General features: G+C 40.5%; 1 protein-coding gene across 5 annotated transcripts in view; it reads right to left on the bottom strand.

The window, feature by feature from the left end:
* Nucleotides 1–4,488: 4,488 nt before the first annotated feature.
* The window catches only part of LOC130929577 (guanine nucleotide exchange factor VAV3-like), a 101,456-nt gene continuing 81,947 nt past the window's right edge, over nucleotides 4,489–23,997 (bottom strand). For 3 of the 5 annotated variants that reach the window (XM_057856841.1, XM_057856843.1, XM_057856842.1), the window contains exons 25-27: nucleotides 20,066–20,195; nucleotides 9,666–9,814; nucleotides 4,489–7,666 (exon numbers count right to left, since the gene is read on the bottom strand). In XM_057856841.1, coding sequence (XP_057712824.1) covers nucleotides 7,625–7,666; nucleotides 9,666–9,814; nucleotides 20,066–20,195 — 321 coding nt within the window. In that variant the 3' untranslated portion in view covers nucleotides 4,489–7,624. Of the gene's footprint in view, nucleotides 7,667–9,665; nucleotides 9,815–12,182; nucleotides 13,532–20,065; nucleotides 20,196–23,997 lie in introns of those variants that run through there. The other 2 variants (XM_057856845.1, XM_057856844.1) reach the window with 2 other exon arrangements.

Here is a 23,997-nt window from a genome sequence, read left to right as displayed (position 1 = left end):
GTGAAAACCCCAAAAATATGTAAGAAATCATTTTAAGCAAACATAATAATGGATCAAGGTCGTAGTCTAAAATTTCCGTTTCATCTTATACTATTGTTTTATTTGGCTTTGGATTAGTTTCTAGTCCACTGTTTAAATATACAGTGGGGCAAATAAGTATTTAGTCAACCACCAAATGTGCAAGTTCTCCGAATTGAAAAGATTAGAGAGGCCTGTAATTGTCAACATGGGTAAACCTCAACCACGAGAGACAGAATGTGGGCGGGGGGGGGGGTGGGGGGGTGGGGGGGGGGGGGGGGACAGAAAATCACATTGTTTGATTTTTTTTAAAGAATTTATTTCCAAATTAGAGTGGAAAAAAGGTATTTGGTCACCTACAAACAAGCAAGATTTCTGGCTGTCAAAGAGGTCTAACGAGGCTCCACTCATTACCTGTATTAATGGCACCTGTTTTAACTCATTATCGGTATAAAAGACACCTGTCCACAACTTCAGTCAGTCACACTCCAAACTCTACTATGGCCAAGACCAAAGAACTGTCGAAGGACACCAGAGACAAAATTGTAGACCCGCACCAGGCTGGGAAGACTGAATCTGCAATAGGTAAAACGTTTAGTGTAAAGACATCAACTGTGGGAGCAATTATTAGAAAATGGAAGACATACAAGACCACTGATAATCTCCCTCCATCTGGGGCTCCATGCAAGATCTCACCCCGTGGCATCAAAATGATAACAAGAACGGTGAGCAAAAATCCCAGAACCACACGGGGGGACCTAGTGAATGACCTGCAGAGAGCTGGGACCACAGTAACAAAGGCTACTATCAGTAACACAATGCGCCGCCAGGGACTCAAATCCTGCACTGCCAGACGTGTCCCCCCGCTGAAGCGAGTACACGTCCAAGGTCCGTCTGCGGTTCGCTAGAGAGCATTTGGATGATCCAGAAGAGGACTGGGAGAATGTGTTATGGTCAGATGAAACCAAAATATAACTTTTTGGTAAAAACACAGGTTCTCGTGTTTGGAGGAAAAAGAATACTGAATTGCATCTGAAGAACAGCATGCCCACTGCGAAGCATGGGGGTGGAAACATCATGCTTTGGGGCTGTTTTTCCGCAAAGGGACCAGGACGACTGATCTGTGTAAAGGAAAGAATGAATGGAGCCATGTATCGAGAGATTTTGAGTCAAAATCTCCTTCCATCAGCAAGGGCATTGAAGATGAGACGTGGCTGGGTCTTTCAGCATGACAATGATCCCAAACACACAGACAGGGCAACAAAGGAGTGGTTTCGTAAGAAGCATTTCAAGGTCCTGGAGTGGCCTAGCCAGTCACCAGATTTCAACCCCATAGAAAATCTGTGGAGGGAGTTGAAAGTCCGTGTTGCCCAACAACAGCCCCAAAACATCACTGCTCTAGAGGAGATCTGCATGGAGGAATGGGCCAAAATACCAGCAACAGTGTGTGAAAAGCTTGTGAAGAATTACAGAAAACGTTTGGCCTCCGTTACTGCCAACAAAGGGTACATAATAAAGTATTGAGATGAACTTTTGGTATAGACCAAATACTTCTTTTCCACCATGATTTGCAAATAAATTCTTTAAAAATCAAACAATGTGATTTTCTGGGTATTTTTTTCCACATTCTGTCTCTCATGGTTGAGGTTTACCCATTTTGACAATTACAGGCCTCTCTAATTTTTTAGGCCTTTGCAAACCCGATGATGATTGGCTAAGTGGCTCGGAGCGTTAGCATAGCATTCGCGTTCTCGTTAGCTTTAGCATTTAGCATGTGGCGCTTCATCTTAAATTCTCGGGCAACTTTTTTTTTTTTTTTTATACATAGTTTGTGACGTCCAGGTAGGTAGAATTAATTGAAAAATAATGTACTGCGTGCATTATCATCACTAAGTTGGCATTATCCTTGTAGACGCTACAATATAATAATTGGGTTTTTTTGTTTGTTTGTTTGTTTTTTTAAATTACCAAAAATTGTCACTTGCCCTAAAATTTTCTTGAATGACGTACCCATGAACCTTGTGGGATATTTTTAAAACAACTCGAGCAAAGACAGGAGAGGCAGGAGATTCAGAGCCTCACCTGCATATAAAAAATTTATATATATATATATATTAGGGGTGTGACAATACACACAAGTCATTGTTCAGTACGTAACTCGGTATGTATGTTGTACGGTTCTGTACAACAGAATAAACAAAAAGGCTTTTTTTCCCACGGCATTTAAACGATTGTATACCGCTGCACTCTTATATACAGTGGGGAGAACAAGTATTTGATACACTGCCAGTGGGTTTTCCCATTGACAGTGTATCAAATATTTGTTCTCCCCACTGCAGCTGAAATTATTTAAAAAATAAAAATTAAAAAAAAAGTAAAACGTGACCTGTGTGTTTTTTTGGGGGGAGAACAAAAAAAAAAATTCAGCTCAATCTGTTAATATACCGTAATTTTCGGATTATAAACCACTACTTTTTTCCTTCATTTTGAATCCTGCGGCATATGCAGTATGGCATAATTGATTTATTTGGGTTAATTGGAACCACTTTATTATTTGATAGCGGTGTCATAAGACTGTCATAATTATGAAATGACACTATCATGGGCATTATTGAATGCTTATGTCATTAAGTGTCATCTGGCAAATTATGTCACTAACTCAATTTATGTCCAGCTTGGATCTTTTACATCCATTCAAAAGTGAGATAATTTTCCGGATAACACTAAATGACATCTGTTATAAGCATTCATTAATGCTCATGACAGTGTCATGTCTTAACTATGAGTGTCAAGCATTCATTAATGCTCATGACAGTGCCATGTCAAAACTATGATTGTCTAATGACAGTCTTTTGGCGCCGCTGTCAAAAAAAGTCTTACCAAATACCATAACTAGCAATTAATGAAACAACTTGGAACAGTAATTTGAAAAATAATTAGCACAGAACATGAATTTTGATTATTATTTACATTATTAGCGTTGCAGTGCATGCTAGGAGGCATGTTAGACAACAAAAGTGTTGACAGCAGGTGGCAGCAAAGGTTGACTGTCTCCCCCAAGGGAGCAGTGATGGCCAAATGAAGCTTCTTGAAGCAATGAAGCTTTGCAGCCAATTGGTTCAAAGCTTCATGGTGGTTCATTTGGTCTTATGATAGTCGTATGATGCAGCTGTCAAATAAAGTGTTACCGGTTAGTATTTTTTGGTGTCAATATCCCAGAGTACAGTGAGGACCGCTGAGACTTATCTTTGAACAAATGTTGTTTTCCTGTCAAATTTGGTGGGTGGCGGGTTAAAATTACGGTAAACATCTTTGATGTGAAAGATCTTATAGAATGTATAATGTTTTATGTTTTATAACGTGTTATAAAATTAGCTTGTGCATGTACTACACGTGCCACTCACATCCTGTCGGTATCTCACATTGGGTTGTGACAAGGCAGGACTAATTATTTTGACATGCGGAGATTTAACTAAATATACCGGAAATAGTAAAAGCCGTAGCATCTTAGGTGTCGACAAAACTTTGCTCAGTCCATTTCTAGTTTAAACTTTAGCGTTATTTCACACATTTTTCCAATTTTTGTACCATCAGCTCTTTTAACAATTGTAAGATCATTTATTATCTCCAGCAACGTGTTTGTCTCTGATTCAGAGCAGTTCAGTCTTGCGCCCGTCCTGTCTCCTGCTTAGTGTGCTACTAATATCTAGCTTCCTGTAGTAACAGAGACGTATACACTGACGTCACAGACGTACGTTTTTTGTTTTTTTTCAAGATTTTTTTTATTAACACAAAAGTTATATATACAAACAAAACCAGGCTCTTGACAGTATTGTAGTAAGAAACCATGATAATCACACGTTACACCATAATTTTTTTACAAAATCCTAATTGTTCGCCATACATTTGCATCCACACATTCACACGCACACCCTCTCCACACACACGCTTTCTTTCTTTCACAATCACGGGGCTTCACAAAGTGAAGGGCTTTTCTCTTATTAATCAACTTCAGAGACATACACCAAAGAAGAAGCTCATTCATCCAATGTTTAAAACGAGGTTTTGTAATGAAGTGAAGAAGTCGTGAATGAAGAATTTTCCAAGCATCGCAATCACATTGAGCACATAAACCAAATTTTTAGACATGCGCGGTCTAAGAGGTTTGTTCCGTTATTTTGCAATGAGTGTTTTGATGCGAGATCTTGATCACAATGGGTTTGATTGCAACAGAATATTCTCCGAGGCATTCTTATTCCGATCAGGCTTTTAATCTGAATAAATGTGTCCATGTAGTAAAATTAGAACCCTAAAATCATGAGGGCTTCGCGATCCCCCATGGATCTTTGGCGACCCTCTTTGGGGGTCGGGACCCCCAGGTTGAAATCACTGCTCTACACCAGGGGTCCCCAACCTTTTTTCACTACGGACTGGTGTGATTTGGGTCTTTTTTTTCACGGACCACTGTTGTGTCAAATTTTGCACCCTTATAAAATTTTACTCCCAAAGCTTTTGTGGCAGTGAAAAAGCCCTCTTTTTTATTCGGATGAACCCTCAATGTTATCCAACGGTGCTAGAAAACTATTTACTTCATAAACATCCAGTGGGGCAAATAAGTATTTAGTCAAACACTAATTGTGTAAGTTCTCCCACTTGAAAATATTAGACAGGCCTGTAATTGTCAACATGGGTAAACCTCAACCATGAGAGACAGAATGTGGAGAAAAAAAAGAAAAAAACAGAAAATCACATTGATTTTTTTCAAAAAAATATTTGCAAATCATGGTGGAAAATAAGTATTTGGTCAATACCAAAAGTTCATCTCAATACTTTGTTGTGTACCCTTTGTTTGCAATAACGGAGGCCAAACGTTTTCTGTAACTCTTCACAAGCTTTTCACACACTGTTGCTGGTATTTTGGCCCATTCCTCCATGCAGATCTCCTTTAGAGCAGTGATGTTTTGGGGCTGTCGCTGGGCAACACAGACTATCAACTCCCTCAACAGATTTTCTATGGAGTTGAGATCTGGAGACTGGCTAGGCCACTCCAGGACCTTGAAATGCTTCTTACAAAGCCACTCATTTGTTTCCCTGGCTGTGTGTTTGGGATCATTGTCATGCTGAAAGACCCAGCCACGTCTCATTTTCAATGTCCTTGCTGATGGAAGGACATTTTCACTCAAAACCTCTCGATACATGGCCCCGTTTATTCTTTCCTTTACACAAATCAGTCGTCCTGATCCCTTTGCAGAAAAACAGCCCCAAAGCATGATGTTTCCACCCACATGCTTAACAGTGGGTATGGTGTTCTTCGGATGCAATTCAGTATTCTTTCTCCTCCAAACACGACAACCTGTGTTTCTACCAAAAAGTTCTATTTTGGTTTCATCTGACCATAACACATTCTCCCAGTCCTCTTCTGGATCATCCAAATGCTCTCTAGCGAACCGCAGACGGGCCTTGGACATGTACCGGCTTCAGCAGGGGGACACGTCTGGCAGTGCAGGATTTGAGTCCCTGGCGGCGCCTTTGTTACTGTGGTCCCAGCTCTCTGTAGGTCATTCACTAGGTCCCCCTCGTGTGGTTCTGGGAGTTTTGCTCACTGTTCTATTTATCATTTTGACGCCACGGGGTGAGATCTTGCATGGAGCCCCAAATGGTGGGAGATTATCAGTGGTCTTGTATGTCTTCCATTTTCTAATAATTGCTCCCACGGTTGATTTCTTTTCACCAAGTGTTTTACCTATTGCAGATTCAATCTTCCCAGCCTGGTGCAGGTCTACAATTTTGTCTCTGGTGTCCTTCGACAGCTCTTTGGTCTTGGCCATAGTGGAGTTTGGAGTGTGACTGACTGAGGTTGTGGACAGGTGTCTTTTATACCGATAATGAGTTAAAACAGGTGCCATTAATACAGGTAACAAGTGGAGCCTCATTAGACCTCGTTAGAAGAAGTTAGACCTCTTTGACAGCCAGAAATCTTGCTTGTTTGTAGGTGACCAAATACTTATTTTCCACTCTAATTTGGAAATAAATTCTTTGAAAATCAAACAATGTGATTTTCTGTTTTTTTTTTTCCACATTCTGTCTCCCATGGCTGAGGTTTACCCATGTTGGCAATTACAGGCCTCTCTAATCTTTTCAAGTCGGAGAACTTGTGAGAGAGCTGCGTGCAGTTGTTGTGTGCAGCTAACATGGCAAACGTAAGGTAAGATTCCTTTCTTTAAAAAAAGTTTGTAGTGTTTACTTTGAAATCGCTGCATTCGCAGCCATTTTTAACGTTACGCACATGCCAAATTTGTCAGAACACCGGCAATGTGCGCCAGAAAAATTCAGCAAATATAAAACAACATTTGTTTTTAGCCCCGTCGTGTTAAACGCAGGGAAAATATAACTCGCCTGCTGAATCAGTGGGAGGCCTGAGCTAGTTTCGTTGAGACGAGATGGTCCCATCAATGTGTGATAGGAGAGTGAGAGAAGCCCGCTTCTCAAATATACGATGTTGGAAATTGTAGCACGGTTTTCAATGCTCTCCAAGCAATGTCATGATATTCCGGAATCATTTTAATCCAGAACCTCAGTAAAGTCGTCTCAAATGTACGTTTAAGGTCGACGTCATTTGTGATCTCTACAAATTGATCCTCCTGTTGCACAGACATGCTCAAATCACTTTTTATTCACAAATTGTTCACAAATCCACTCTTTCGCAGTTCGTGGGTCTTTAGCGATTGGAAAGTAGTGTAGATTTTGTTTTCTTTGAGGTTGTAGGCTCATCTTCTGGCTCGTCAGGTGCCCTTTTCCCCGTAAAAAATCTGTCCAAAGACGTCTGTGTTTCAGTCATTCTAGTGTGGGGGCGAATTATTTCCGGGAACAAATGTGATTCGCCCACCCTTCGTCAGACATTATTATCGAGGACAAGCGCACACAGATATACAAAACAAGATGTACTGCTAGCAGTCCAATCAATGGATTTCTATGACGACATTCCATCCTTTAGGGGAATATCTAGAGTAGACAGGGATACTGGTGAGTTAAGGGGCACAGGTTTAAGTTAATTTGGCCATTACGCAGTCGTTAATAAATTCTTTCTTTTGCGGCCCGGTACCAAATGCGCCACGGACCGGTACCGGTACCGGCCCGGCGCGCCAGCTCTAGACCACCAAATCAAGACACGCCACAAAATTGATGTCTAAATCAATTAAATAATCTGTTTATTTACCTGCCTTGTGAACACAAGAGAGTTCCAGCATCAGTTTGGCTTGCTTTACATGCTCACCTTCCAGGCGGCAGTCAGCTGACTGAGTCTTCCCCGCCAACGCAACATGATGACAGCCGAGGCAACTTTCACACCAGCTCGCCGAGTCATCAATAATAAGTCAAGGTGAGTCAGTGAAGGAACAGGGTGTCTAGCTGTGGGGGTGCAGTAAGTACTGATTCCTGACGTGACATGTGTGCTGCATAAGAGTGCTGTCAGCAGGTGTTAAGGAGGCGAAGGTTTTAGAGGGTGCGGTTCTTTTTGAGTTTCTCACAGCGACATCAAAGAGATCCCGGGTGCTGCCGATGGGGGGGTGCATCGTGATCAAATGGACAGGACATCCGTCACCCTGAGTCAGTCCTCCTCTTCGACAAAGGTGGAAGGAAACCAGCCCGCCTGGGGAAAAAAAACACACAAATTGATAGACAACTTATAATGAAAATTTAAAGTTACTTAAAAATAAATAAATTAAAAAGTCTTACTAATCACATATCAAATGTATAATTTTAAGAGAGTGGGGTATTGTTTTGTTGTTGTTGTTGTTTTTAACCTGTCCTGTTCAGCTGCTTGACACAGCGAATAGGAATCTAAGGGGCCGTTTACATGGTGACTCTACGAGAATACGAAAAATTTCAAATTTGCATTTGCGTCTCTATTTGAACAATGTCGCAATTCCGCATGAAAACGATGTAGTATTCATGCCAGGCCCTAGGGGGCAGTGCAGATTTACAGGGCGACAGAGAATGATGCACTTTGACCCTACCAAGCTCCCTCAGCCCGGAAAAAAATATGCCCACCCACTCGAAGCAATGTCATTTTTCTTTTGTTCAAAAAGGCACAAAAACTGAAACGTTTAACATATTTAATTTAAAAATATTATTAAAACAGTAAATTAAAGCCGACATTCCGCCATATTTGCTGTTTTTAATGTTTAGCAGCACCGCTGGCACGCCCAATGCGACGTGTACGAGTGCTGACGTTAGGGCGCGGTCTCGCGCCGCAGCAGCCTTTGATATGCATGCCGAGGAAGCCCCCCTCAACCCCCCGCAATCGGATTCTTCCACTTTGGAGGCAGGATTCAAAATTTTCGTCTTCACCGACACCATATGCACGCGAGGCGAGTCTGCTCCTAAGTCATTGCGTCTTTGTGCCGCAGAGTCGCCATGTAAACTGCCCCTTAGTGTCCTATTGGTCTGAACAGTTTTAATGTATCACATGGGAGCCTGCTAATTCCCATTAGCAGTCCTGGTGCATCCTGTCTATCTGTCCTGGGAGAGGATCTCTCCTGACTGTGGTACTCCCCAAGGTTTCTCATTTTCTTACAAAGAGCTTGGGGAGTTTTTCCTTGCCGACATGGAGGGTCCAAGGATGGGGGACGCCCAGGACTTGAACTTTATTTATTAATCTTTGTTTACTTATTTGTTGTTTCTGACTGTGTATCATATTGCCTCTGCAAAGCCCTTTGAGACAACATTGTTGTGATTTAGGGCTATACAAATAAAACTGAATTGAATTGAATGGGAGTATGATATATTCCCATTGTGATTATTCATTGTGTTTTGTTTATTAGGAGAAACAGTGAGCAGGAAGGGGTTATGGGGGGACAGAAAGGAAAATAGAAAATGATAAAGAGACAGATAAAAAGAACAAACAACAACAAGAAATACATTAAACACCGACACTAACTATGAATAGTAGTACTATGATTAGATTTTATTTCCGATTGATCCATCTGGGGGGCCTGATGACCGAGGAGAAAAGGAGGGGGGGCTGTCTAAAGCTGAAAATTCTGTTTGTTGAGACGTTCGTAAGTAGAGGTACCACTGTATATTGAAATATCGGATATAAATTACAGTAAAATCCAACTAAAATCACACTTTCATTTTGTATATGCTCTAGAAGGCACTTGCACGGCCTTCCCCTGCACCCCAGGTTTCCTTGAGAAAAAAGTGTCTGTTATGGCATTATTAAGACCCTTGAACAGCAGATTTAGGCATTTAGTAATCAACTTACAGCAGCAAGGAAAAAAATAGAAAGACCTGCATTGGATCCATTAAAATTTGAAATTGCATTCCACCTTTTTTTTTTTTTTTTTAAAGAAAAAATAAATTGGTGTCTGAAAAACATTTAGGGGAAAAAAGTAGAACAACAAGAAAAAAACACAAGAAATTATATCAAACCATCATGCACATTCGCTGCCATTGACAGCGATAGACAGGAAATCCATTTATACAGTAAATAAGTTGAAAATAGCCACTTCTAAGTCTTTTCCAATTTTTTTTTTTTTTTTTGTAATTCCCAGCGTTGGCAGTTAACATGGATGTTTGACTCATACAGGTGCGTTTGGGAAAACACGCTAAAAGGAAGGGAACGCAATCAAAACATTTTGCCGCACCTTGCCGGCCACCTCCCCCTTCCACCAGCCATCGGATGTTTTGCTGTAGATGTTGACCACGTCCCCCTGCAGTAGAGAAAGCTCCCACACGTCTCTGGCACTGTAGTCGTAGCGAGCCACAGCTACAGACACCACCCTGGGAGAAAACACTGGTGGACCACAAAGTGGCAGATGTTACCCAAAGAACAGAAATGCACCACTGATTTAAAAAAAAAAAAAAAAAAAAATCAGGAATGGTTTTTAAGACACTTAGACAACATTCTGACGTGACCACAAATCAAATTCTATCGATAAAGAAAAACATCTTGAATAATTTGGATGTAACTTGTTTACAATATGGACCAAGACTCCACTCTTGAATTGATGAGGTTGTTTTGGCTAGCAGTATATTTAAAATAAGTCTGTATCGATACTATATATATATATATATATATATATATATATATATATATATATATATACACACAGTGCTGCTCAAAAGTTTGTGAACCCCCTCAACATTTTGGAATTTTCTATTATTTCAACCTGATTTCCTAATCAATCAATTCAGTAGTTTTTTTTGGTTTTTTTAACAGTTGTGTTGTCGAGACTAAATTAAAAAGAGTTTTCATCAACTGATGTAGGTGCAAAATTGAACTGTTTGGTCACAACCAAAACCGCCATGTCTGGCGAAAAGTCAACACTGCATACCACCAAAAGAACCTTCTCCCAACAGTGAAGCATGGAGGTGGGAATGTCAAGATCTGGGCTTGCTTTTCATCCTCAGGACCTGGACAACTCCACATAGTCCAGGGAATCATGAATTCTGAGGAATATTGTCAAATCCTAGAACATAACCTGACGCCATCTGTTTTGAAGTTAAAGCTTGGCAGAAGGTGGATCATGCAACATGATAATGATCCAAAGCATTCCAGCAATACAACCAAGGAATGGCTGAAAAAGAAGAAGATTCGTGTTCTGGACTGGCCCAGTCAAAGTCCTGACCTAAATCCCATTGAAATGCTGTGGCGGGACCTGAAGCGAGCAGTTCATGCCAGACGCCCATCAAACCTCTCTCAACTGACTGCGTTCTGCAAGGAAGAATGGGCAAAAATCCCCCAAAGTAGATGTGAGAGGCTGATTAGTCACTACAGAAACCGTTTGGTTGAGGTAATCTCTGCAAAAGGAGGCGCAATATCCTATTAACTGAAGGGGTTCACATACTTTTGCACACATGATATCTGAGTTTTTCTTAAATCAACCACTTTTGTTAAATAAAGAATGACAATATAACTATTTCTTTTGTTTCAGTCCATTATTTGGAATGTCAGTATTGTGGATTTGGGTATAACTTAACATTTAATAAGGTTATTTTAGTTTTTTTTACAAAAAATCTGACCATCGCTGTGGGGTTCACAAACTTTCGAGCAGCACTGTATATATATATATATATATATATTTTTTTTTTAATTATCCTAGTTAAAATGATTAATATTTTGCACTATCTATATGTAATGATGAAATATAATTAATGAAAATGATCCAAAATTAGTCTTCTTACAACTAAGGTTGATAATTGACATTCATGTAGCATTATTGTTTCATAAACAGAAACACTACAATACATATTTTTTCCATCCACCACAAGTTAAATTGATCATTGTGCGATGATCCTGAAATATATAAAAGAAAACAGTCAGTCATATACTAAAATTTTTATTTTGACCCACTCTGAGAATAACTGATCCTTAATGTATTTGATGCTTGTGTATGGATATTGTATCATGAGATCAAACATTACATTCCAGTACTTACAGTATATTTTGTTAGTTAGAACAGATTGATATTTTATGCTTTTGTTTGAAGACTGCATTATAGGGAGAAACAATATATCCACCTTTTATATTACGGTAAAACATTGACTTAAAAACAGTAAATTATACGAACAATTAAAATTTCTTTGATTCTATTACTGCTTAATCATTAAGCATGTCATCCAGTAGATATATTAAAGTGCCAATGACAGCATAAAGCATGTTTATTTCATATTTCACGCAGTATTTTATGCTCCAGAATGAAATGGACCGCTTGGATGTGTGTGGAAGTAATCGATATTTTTATTCAATTTTTTAAATCCTGCACCATTAAAATGAGTGACTTCCGGCCAGAGTCTGGATTGAGGAACAGATCATCTTCACTATACAGCCATTCTATTGTATGCAGAAGGACTGCGGATTCAGCTGATTTTGTGTATTAATTTGTTTATTTTTCGCATCATGCCAGCCCAATGTGCTCTAGGCTTTTGTTGGTGCACCAGGGAGAGGCGTGTAAGACTTTTTGAGTTTCAAAAAGAGCCTGTTCACCGCAAAGACTGGGCAAAACAAGTCCGACAACCGTGGGACCATTGGACGGATGAGGAAGTGATTAAGCTACAGTTATTTATGTCAAATACTGGGATCATGGCACATGTTTTAATAAGGAGGTGGTAATAAGGAGGAGCTTGCATTTTGTGGGTGACAATGCTCCCTATCCACTGAGAAGGCGGGAGTGGCCACCTCGCTCGGCCGACGACCGGCAGCTTGTCACACACCATGGTCGCCGACCGATGATGGCTGGAGCGCCCGTGCTCAGGCAGCTACGTGCTCTCGTCTCCGGTTCTCAATTGTGTCGAGACTTCCACCCCCCTCGGCCCTCTTCGCGTGCCCGCAAAGAGAACGCTATCCTCGGCTTGGGCTCAAACAGCCACACGCTCTAACGTCGGCCGGTTTGTCCACCAAGAATGCGCCATCTTCGGCGTTCATTCCGCTGCTGCTGGCCTGACGATGAGCACTCCTGCCGGGCCGCAGCAGGGGAACAACAAGCTGAAACTTGCTCGCCGCCAGGGGCTGGCAGATCGGTGAAGGCAATCAGCTAAACCACTGTATGTGACATGAGTAGGGGTAGTTTTGTGTGATTTTTTGTGTTCGAAAGGTGAGGAAGAGACTTGGAAGGGCCGCTCGTTTCGGGTAATTATGTAGTCTAGCTCTTAGTCTCCGAGTCCCTGCAGGGAAATGACAAGAGCCGGACTAACTCCGGTGGCATAAAATACCGTTCGGGAGGTTTAAGAAGTCGTACTGAATAAATGCATTTTTAATATTTTATATTCTATTTAGCAGGAGACTGCTATTTGTCATGACCATACAATTTATTTAGCAATTGGGGAAAAATACTCCGATACAAAGAATATCCAGTAAAAATATTGGAGTAGAGGTATAGAAACAATGATGACATTTTGTAGTCTGCTCTCTGTCGCCTTTTTCTCGTTCTGAATCTTCCTCCTCCATTGGGCTCAATTCTAAATCTGCTGAAATCGCTACTCCGCTGACGCCACCACCCAGATGGAGGCGCCAGAGCGCTATAATGACAGGAGGAGCTAAACGCCAAGATTCATTTCTCGTCATCTGCGCTTTGCCAAATTGTTGTATATAGTCGAACCGTCTCAAAATGTGATTTTAATTCCAATAATAATGCTATTTAAGATTTTTTTTATGATGTCGCATGCACTTTAAATCTTAATGTATCTACTGGAATGAAACAATCACTCACTGCGAACCCTCCCAGTTCAAATAGATTGGACATCTTTTGCTATCAATGGTGGGCAATGACTTGAAAGAAAAAATGTGCTGTCAACAAGTCGTCCACACTACATCTCAGATCCTAATCCTGATACGCTCGCTGCCACCGGCTAGTTGGTGAGCATTAAAGCATTTTGCATTATTTATTAGTGGAGTGAAGAAAAACAGACAATGTCATGCGGCAACACTGGCAAGCAGAGAAAGGCCGTGTAGATGTACCTGACCAGAAAGGAGAAGAGGAGGGAGGAACAAAACAGCAACCACCAGGAGCAACTACACACACAAACACAGCCAAAAGAGAGAGAGAGAGAGCACAGAGAAAGTTGGCAAAGTCAAAGAACAAGCAAAGGAAGCAACACTGAGTGGGAGACAAGAGTGAGAAGAGGTCCTTACCACAGCACGATCTCATAATATATAAAAATAATAATACAGTGACTTTCTTTTCTTTTCCCCATTGGCTTGGGGCAGTTACGTTTGTGCCCTATGAACTCTACCTAGCAACAAATACTCAAATCTTCGCCGATTCTGCCTTTTTAGGAGAGGGCTATATTTGTAAATTACTTTAAAATCAGAAATAATTTTATATTTTGTTCATTTCCCTGTGACAGTTAAATTTGTGAGACATGAACTCTGCCCAGCAACAGGTACCTACACTAACGTTTGTGTGTGACCTTTATAAAGGTGTGCACTATCTTTTAATTTGGGGGCACTTAAAAAAATACACATATATTATCTTTTATGCCCCATTATTTCATATAGCAAATAAACTTATACCCCAAGTCTGCCTGGTAACAAGTGCCCAGGCACATTTCTTTATTTGGATACACACTTCTTGTCAAATGAATACCTCTGTGGTGGGGAAGCATGGTGTCTGGTTTTCAGCCTATAAGAAAATCTCCTTTTGATTCTTTATATCTTTATTTATTTTGCTGTTTGGCATGGCATCTATCTCTTCTCAGAAGCCAGTGCCCACACTCTCAAGCTCTAAATCTACGGGGGCGGATGACTTAAGGCAATAATAATTCATCCCAGAATGCACTGGTGGCTCTGTCAAGGCGTTTTGTCGCTGAATAGCGACGCCACTTTGAAGGAGGATGAGGAGGGACGAGGACGCGCACACGCACATTCACAAAGGGCTAACGTTAGCTTTGTTCTAACAGTGGTGCTTGTTGATGTATTTTCACTCAAGCTGCCTTACGCACTTCTTATTTGTAAACTTTTTTTTTTTTTCTTTTTGTGTCCCAGCTGTGAAACCCGGGGTTTCCCCAAGGTTTGTGTCATTCACTCACTCCTCTTCTCCTCCTTAGCTAGCCATGCAAGTGGCATGTCATGTCCTGTCAGGAAAATTGTGCATGCGCGGCGAGCAATATGCCATGCCGGCATGATGCTCAAGGGTGGGCTAGCAGAGGGGCTCCCAGGGCCTCGGGCGTCGACCTCTTCCTGGGAGCACTCTGGTGAGCTGGCAGGAGTCCTCTCCATTCATTCCACTTTCATCAGCACCAGTTTCAACTTTGTATTTTTTATATATATATATATATGTATTTTTTTTTTTTTTTACTAGTTGATCCATGTCTCAACCAGCACACATCATCCATCGATCAGTGCTGGAGGTAGCCCTAACTCCCTTGTACCTAACTTTGCAGTCTACCAAAGTAAGGCACATGTATCACAATCTATTTGGTATATGATCTAACTGCCGAAATGTACTACTACACGAGTAAACAACTGACAGACAGTATTTCACCTTAAAGTACAACCGTACCTACTGTATTACCTCCTTGCTTACCCACTGTACATACACACTGTACATATTGCGTACTATATTTACTTACCAAAAAAGTGGATTTAAAATAAAAAAAATTTAAAAGTCAACACACCCTGTTTTGGTGGGGAAAAATCTAACCTGATTTTCATCTGACCATAACATATTTCTCCCACATGTTTTGGAGATTTTGTTACGGTCCGATGAAAGGAAGGTTGACATTTCTGGCCATAATTTCAAAATTAATATACGGCGCAAACACAACTCCATTCATCACTAAGGAAACATCAGCGACAGTGAAGAGTCACAATGCCAGCATTATGCTTTTTGGCTGTTTTTCTTCAGCTGAAAATGGTGCTTAAGATAAGGTGGGAGGGCATTGTGTACAGTTAAAAAAATCGGGTGTGAACACAAAACTTTTGGGCTTCTGTTGACGTACCCTACCAACTGTACCAACAGTACATACATACTTTAGCTCTCTATTAACACCTTGACTGTAAATACAAACTTTTACGGGTTTAATAAAGCAATCAATTAAATACTTTATCTGTCAACCAACCAAATCTCCCTGTTAACCTCCCGATTTTCCCTATCTACTAACTATCCAGTCATGTCTGCTGTACCATATATGTAATTGTACGACACCAAGAGCTTACTGTATTGTGCTTTCCTACATACAGTGGGGCAAATAAGTATTTATTTAGTCAACCACCAAATGTGCAAGTTCTCCGAATTGAAAAGATTAGAGAGGCCTGTAATTGTCAACATGGGTAAACCTCAACCATGAGGGACAGAATGTAGGGGGAAAAAAAGAGAAATCACATTGTTTGATTTTTAAAGAATTTATTTCAAAATTAGAGTGGAAAATAAGTGGTCACCTACAAACAAGCAAGATTTCTGGCAAAAAGGTCGAACCTCTTCTAACGAGGTCTAACAAGGTCTAATGAAGCCCCACTCGTTACCTGTATTACTGGCACCTATTTTAACTCATTATCGGTATCGGTCTGTCCACAACCTCAGTAAGTCACACTCCAAACTCCAGTATGGCCAAGACCAAAGAGCTATCGAAGGACACCAGAGACAAAATTGTAGACCTGCACCAGGCTGGGAAGACTGAATCTGCAATAGGTAAAACGCTTGGTGTAAAGAAATCAACTGTGGGAGCAATTATTAGAAAATGGAAGACATACAAGACCACTGATAATCTCCCTCGATCTGGGGCTCCATGTAATATCTCACCCAGTGGCGTCAAAATGATAACAAGAACGGTGAGCAAAAATCCCAGAACCACACGGGGGGACCTAGTGAATGACCTACAGAGAGCTGAGACCACAGTAACAAAGGCTACTACTATCAGTAACATAAAGCGCCGCCAGGGACTCAAATCCTGCACTGTCAGACGTGTCCCCCTGCTGAAGCCAGTACACGTCCAGGCCCGTCTGCGGTTCGTTAGAGAGCATTTGGATGATCCAGAAGAGGACTGTGTTATGGTCAGATGAAACCAAAATAGAACTTTTTTGGAGGAGAAGGAATACTGAATTGCATCCGAGGAACACCATGCCCACTGTTAAGCATGGGGGGTGGAAACATCATGCTTTGGTGCTGTTTTTCTGCAAAGGGACCAGGACAACTGATCTGTGTAAAGGAAAGATTGAATGGGGCCATGTATCGAGAGATTTTGAGTGAAAATCTCCTTCCATCCCCAAGGGCATTGAAGATGAGACGTGGCTGGGTCTTCAGCATGACAATGATCCCAAACACACAGCCAGGGCAACAAAGGAGTGGCTTCGTAAGGAACATTTTAAGGTCCTGGAGTGGCCTTGCCAGTCTCCAGATCTCAACCCCATAGAAAATCTGTGGAGGGAGTTGAAAGTCGACAGCCCCAAAACATCACTGCTCTAGAGGAGATCTGCATGGAGGAATGGGCCAAAATACCAGCAACAGTGTGTGAAAAGCATGTGAAGAGTTACAGAAAATGTTTGGCCTCCGTTATTGCCAACAAAGGGTACATAACAAAGTATTGAGATGAACTTTCGATATTGACCAAATACATATTTTCCACCATGATTTGCAAATAAATTCTTTTAAAAATCAAACATGGTCATTTTCTGTTTTTTTTTCACATTCTGTCTCTCATGGTTGAGGTTTACCCATGTTGACAATTACAGGCCTCTCTGATATTTTCAAGTGGGAGAACTTGCACAATTAGTGGTTGACTAAATACTTATTTGTCCAACTGTATCACAATCTATTTGCTGTACTACCCAACTCCTTAAATGTACTACTACACCTGTAAACAACTGACAGATTGTATATTACTACTACAAAGTACAACCCTACCTACCTACTTTGTTATACTCGCGTTTTTTGGCATCCTCCCTTTGTTGTACTTATTAAATGCAAACGTTCACGCTTCCTGGTCTCTGGATCTGTGATTGGGATCCAGATCAACGGCTTGCCGTTCATAACAATTACTTCCTTGCTTACCCACTGTACATACAAATTACATACTATATTTACTTACTAACATAGTGAATTAAAAAAAAAAAAAAAAAAAAGTCAACACACCCTGTTTTATGGGGGAAAAAGATCTAAACTGATTTTCATCTGACCATAACACATTTCTCCTACATGTTTGGGAGATTTTGTTACGGTCCGATGAAACCAATGTTGAAATTTCTGGCCATAATAAACACAACTCCATTCATCACTAAGGAAACATCAGCGACAGTGAAGAGTCACAGTGCCAGCATTATGCTTTTGGCCCGGTTTTTTTTTCAGCTGAAAATGGTGCCTTAGTTATGGTGAGGGGCATTGTGTACAGTTGAAAAATCGGGTATCTGTCAACCTTGCAAATCTCCCAGTTTACCTCCCTATTTTACCTATCTACGAACTATCCAACCATAATGCGCCATGTCATAAAGCTGGAATCATCTCAGACTGGTTTCTTGAACATGACAATGAGTTCACTGTACTCAAATGGCCTCCACAGTCACCAGATCTCAATCCAATAGAGCAGGGGTGTCCAAAATTTTTGCCAAGGGGGCCAGATTTGGTGTGGTAAAAATGTGGGGGGCCGACCTTGGCTGACGTCCTTTACGCAGAACAATATATTTAAGCAAATTTTAGCAAGCCATTCTGTGTGTCACATTTGTTTTATTATATTTTTTAAATTAATAATTTCAACAATCTCGCAACTAGCGTTCTCTTTCGACTCTCGGGCTCTTGCGAAATACTGCTGCTGTGAAATTAAACTAGCTTCAAAAGTTGCTTCAATTTCTCGCTGCATATCTTCCTTGTATCTTGTCGTACATGTTAGCATGTCTTGTTTGGTAATATCGCCTCACATTGAATTCTTTAAAAACAGCGACTGTCTCTTTGCAAATGAGGCAGACACAGTTGTTGCATATTTTATTGAAGAAATAGTCCAATTTCCACCTATCCTTGAAGCGTCAGCCGTCGCAGTCAACTTTTTTTTTTGTTGATTGTCGCCATTTTAGAAAATTGGAAGTCAAGGATCACAGGGTAATGTTGCTTAGAGTGCTGCTGCCTTTTTGTGGGTAAATGAGGAGCAGCATTTAGTGTGTAGGCTACTTCATATGCTGGTAGCAGTACTGCTGAACAATTTATGAAGTCTTTGTGCGGGCCAGACAATACTGATCTTATGACAGAGGCTGGGGGCCGGATGAAATTTGACCACGGGCCGCATTTGGCCCCCGGGCCGCACTTTGGACATGTCTGCAATAGAGCATCTTTGGGATGTAGTGGAACGGGAGATTCGCATCATGGATGTGCAGCCGACACATCTGCACCAACTGTGTGATGCCATCATGTCAATAAGGACCAAACTCTCTGAGGAATGCTTCCAGCACCTTGTTGAATCTATACTACGAAGAATTGAGGCAGTTCTGAAGGCATAAGGGGGTCCAACCCATTACTAGCATGGTGTACCTAATAAAGTGGCAGGTGAGTGTATTTTTCAATCTGAAGGCGAGGGTTTGAATCTCCTGCCTCTCCTGTCTTCGCTCTAGTTGTTTTGATTAAAAAAATAAAAAAACATCAAAGAAAGGTTAATGGATATGTCATTCAAGAAAAGTTAAGTGAAACAATTTATTATTACAGTCTAGCGTCTACAAGTACCACCCCAACTTGATAATGCACACTCAGCAGGAAAACTACATTATTTTCCCACCTGGATGCCATGAACTGTATTGGGGAAAAAAAAAAGTTGCCCGAGAGTTTAATGACGCTGGGACGCTTTCCACGCTAAATGCTAATGCTAAAAAGAAAGCGAATGCTATGCTAACGCTCCAAGCCACCTAGCCAATCGTCATCCTGTTTGCAACGGCGTCACTACACCCATCCCTCCTCCCCCCTCCTGCTTTGCTCTCTCAGGAAACCGTGACAAAATCAAACAACACGCGTTTCATCCAACCAAACTGTAGTAACACGCTCCTTCACATCCTCGGTAACGGTAACCACATTGCAACGATGCGAAAAGTAATTAATTAGATTACTCACTACTGAAAAACAATAACGCTGTTCGAAATGCTGTTATACTCTAACGCCGTTATTAACGACACTGTTTGTACAACACTAGATTGGCGAAAAGGTGTCCTCTTGGCCTGCACCCACTGCAGCTCTTTGTGGAATAATTTGCCAACCCTTGGTCTATACAGATGCAACAATATAAGGGTCATTAAAGTCTCACACACTTCATTTTTCCTCATCTCATTCTTCTGTACTTCATCTCAAGTTTTTTTTTTTTTTTTTTTTTTTACTATCTCATTACCGAGACTGACTTGCCTGCTTTTACCTCGCTCCTTCTTCGGGAATGTATTCATTATCAAAGATACCACGTCGACACACCACGGAAGGCTTTTTGCAGGTAAACTGAATACCTCCACAAAAGCCCACACGACAGAGCTCTCAAATCATTTCACATTTTTCCTTCCTAGCATCCATATCTGCTCTAAGCTGGAAGCAACTCCAGCTGTCAGACACAGGAGTCTCTCCGGAAAAGTCGTCTCCGAGAGCGCACTCACCGCTGCCAGTCTTGCTAATGGCCCAAGGCGAGCTTCCATCGGAGCATTGCCGGTAAGGGACACGCAGATTGGTGTCGAGGCTGCTGAAGTCTTCTTTTAAGGAGTGTTGCTTATAGTACTCCACCAGGTCCTGCATGACATCAAAACACGTCATTGAATAACATTTCAATTGCCTCAACCACTAACTATAGTTGCTATTGAAACTTGCATTACTTCATTTTAACCACCTCGCATTTGCTATTGTATAGGGCTGCAGCTATCGATTATTTTAGTAGTCGATTAATTGATGAACTAGCTTGTCGAATAATCGAGTAATTGGATAAGGGACATGAAAAATTACAATAACTGACTCTAAGCCTCAAACGGTATAAAATAAATAAATAAATAAATAAATAAGGATCTATGTACAACAAAATAACAATTGGCTAACATATATAGCAAAAGACCGCTAGCTTAAATGCTATAAAACGCTAATTTCTTTTTTTTTTTATACAATGCTCTTAACAAATGGTTCAGACACGTATTTCCACAAAAAACGGCTAAATTTACCCTATAAACTAAACTACAAATGTATTAAATAAAAAAAAAAACATTAGCTCAAACAAAAACTTAGCTCATGTTGGTCTTAACATGGAGCAGCTGGATTCAGCCATATGAAAGGAGGCAAACTAGAGGGCAGTGTATGTACTCAAATTAATAAAACTGAATGCAAACACTTTCAAAATAAACCATTACAACACCACTTTAAACGAAACTCGAAGCAGCAAAATGTATTTGAATCTTTTTTTTCTCTAAATGAATACTCCAGTTAATCGATTAATCGTTGCAGCACTGCTATTGTACCGTACCATCCTATGACTGGAACGACACGCACACTACAATAACTTACTACCCATCTACCAATTATGTCCACTTTCATACAGTGAAGAAAATAAGTACCGTATTTGAAGACCCTGCTATTTTGCAAGTTTTCCCACTTAGAAATCACGGAGGAGTCTGAAATTTTCATGGTCGGTGCATTTCCACTGTGAGAGAGAGAATCTAAAAAGACACATCCAGAAATCACAATGCATGATTTTTTTTTTTTAACAATTTACATGTGTGATACAGCTGCAAATAAGAATTTGAACACCTGTCTATCAGCTAGAATTCTAACCCTGAAAGACCTATTAGTCCGCCTATTAAAAGTCCACCTCCATTCCATGTTTTATCCTGAATCAGATGCCTCTGTTTGGGGTCGAGAGCTGCATAAAGACACCTGTCCACCCCATACAATCAGTAAGACTCAAACTTGTAACATGGCAAAGACCAAAGAGCTGTTCAAAGACACCAGATACAAATTTTTACATCTCCACAAGGCTGGAAAGTGCTACGGAGCAATTCGGAATGGAGCGCTAAATAAGATATCACCTCTTAAGGTCTCAATGATACTATGAAAGGTGAGGAATCAGCCCAGAACTACATGACAGGAGTTGGTCAATGTCATGAAAAGAGCTAGGACCACCGCTTCCAAGGTTACTGTTGGTAATACACTAAGACATTATGGTTTAAAATCATGCATGGCATGGAAGGTTCCCCTGCTTAAACCAATACATGTCAAGGCCCGTCTTAAGTTCGCCTATGACCATTTGGATGATGCAGAGGAGTCATGGGAGCCAATTTTGTGGTCAGATGAGAGAAAAATAGAACTTTTTGGGCATAATTCCACTAACCATGTTTGGAGGAAGAAGAAGAATGAGTACTATCCCAAGAACACCATCCCTACTGTGAAGCATGGGGGTGGTAGCATCATGCTTTGTGGGTGTTTTTCTGAGCATGGGACAGGATGAGTTACACTGTATTAAAGAGAGGATGACTGGTGCCCTGTATTGTGAGATTTTGTGGAACAACCACCTTCCCTCAGTCAGAATATTGAAGATGGGTCGTGGCTGGGTCTTCCAACATGACAATGACCCGCATCACACAACCAGGAAAACCAAGGAGTTGCTCCATCATAAGGATATCAACGTTCTAGCATGGCTTAGCCAGTCTCCATAACCAACCCCAATAGTAAACCTTTGGAGGGAGCTCAAACTCTGTGTTTCTCAGCAACAGCCCAGAAACCTGACTGATCTAGAGAAGATCTGTGTGGAGGAGTGGGCTAAGATCCCTCCTGCGGTGTGTGAAAACCTGATGAAAAATTACAGGAAAACGTTTGACCTCTGTAATTGCAAACAAAGGCTACTGTACCAAATATTAACATTCGTTTTTTCAGGTGTTCAAATACTTATTTGCAGCTGTATCACACAAATAAATTGTTTAAAAAAATCATACATTGTGATTTCTGGATTTTTCTTTTTAGATTCTCTCTCTTACAGTGGACCTGCATCTATGATGAAAATTTCAGACCCCTCCACGATTTCTAAGTGGGAAAACGTGCATAATAGCAGGGTGTTCAAATACTTATTTTCTTCACTGTACTTACCAGTCTACTATACTCATCAAACTACGTCCCTAATGTAGACTACCTCTGTAGATATGTAATTTTAGGGCACATACCAATTGCAAACTAAAGCACCGTATTGGCCCGAATATAAGACTAGTTTTTGCATTGAAATAAGACTGAAAAAGTGGGTGTCGTCTTATATCCGCGGTCTAGACATTATACCCATTCACGACGCTAGATGGCGCCAGATATCATTGAAGCGAATGCTGAACTTGAGGAGTAATGTTCTGTCATGAAAGATCTCAGCTACTCTGAAGCTTAACCAGTTTGCATTATTTTATTGCAATGTTTTTCTTTATTCAGATTTGTTTCAAGACTACAGTTACTGTTAGACCTCACTTTGATTGGTTATTGCAGTTATTGCAATTTTGTTGTTTTATCAAAATAGATTGGTTTATTTACATTTCAAATACCAGAAGCCATTCATTTACGAATGGGATTGCACTTTAGTTTACATATTTAAAGGTTCAGATATTAAGATTTGAATGAGGCAAAATAGTATGTTTTTTCGCTCGAATATATTGTTATATATTTTTTCAGATGTACTGTAATTATTTTCTGTATAAAAATTAATTTGGTGTTCAAAAAGTCTTTTTTTCAAAGTTGAGTCTTGAAAAAGAGGGGGTCGTCTTATAATCAGGGCCGTCTTATATTCGGGACAATACGATAAATATTCAAAGCAGAATTTGCAGTTTATTGAATTTGTCCACCTGAAATACCTCAGTCAAGAGAACTCATGAAACAATTCCCTGCACTTGCAAAAAATGAGTCCGACAGACTATACAGCACTAGCAGTATTGTACTTACTAAACCTTACTATTTATTGAACCTAGCTTTTTAATGTCCCTACAATAACAACAATATGCTGAACCTACGTATATACCTACTTTTCTCCCTCTATAACAGAGGTGGGCAAACCGGTCCTCGAGGGCCGCAGTGGATCCTGGTCTTTGTTTCAACTGATTCAGCACAGACAGTTTAACCAATGAGGTTTCAGTGGAAACAAGAAGCACCTGACTGCAATCAACTGATTGCACTTGTAAGAAACCAGATTGGTGAAAGGCTGTCCTCGTGATGGGTATGAACAAAAACCCGCACCCACTGCGGCCCTTTCCGGAATAGTTTGCCCACCCCTGCTCTATAAGATTCTAAAATACCTTACTCACTCATATTTCTAACTCACTAACTGACCAACTAACCCAAACAAGCTCAAGTACTCCTAAGTAAGTACAACCTAACCTGCACACATTTTCTACAGTATCTACTTTTTCTACCATTTGGAATAACAGTGAATGCACAACATATCTACTGTAACTACTCCCTTTTTTCTCAGTTATACCTTGTACACTGTACTTCTCTATTTCACTTATTCATCAAACATTACTTTAAAAATTGGATAATTCTGCAATGACTGACAAAAAACACATTGAATAGTATATCAAAATGA

Source organism: Corythoichthys intestinalis, chromosome 14, assembly GCF_030265065.1.
Source record: "Corythoichthys intestinalis isolate RoL2023-P3 chromosome 14, ASM3026506v1, whole genome shotgun sequence".
Taxonomy (NCBI): domain Eukaryota; kingdom Metazoa; phylum Chordata; class Actinopteri; order Syngnathiformes; family Syngnathidae; genus Corythoichthys; species Corythoichthys intestinalis.
This window is presented reverse-complemented; position numbering and strand designations above follow the sequence as displayed.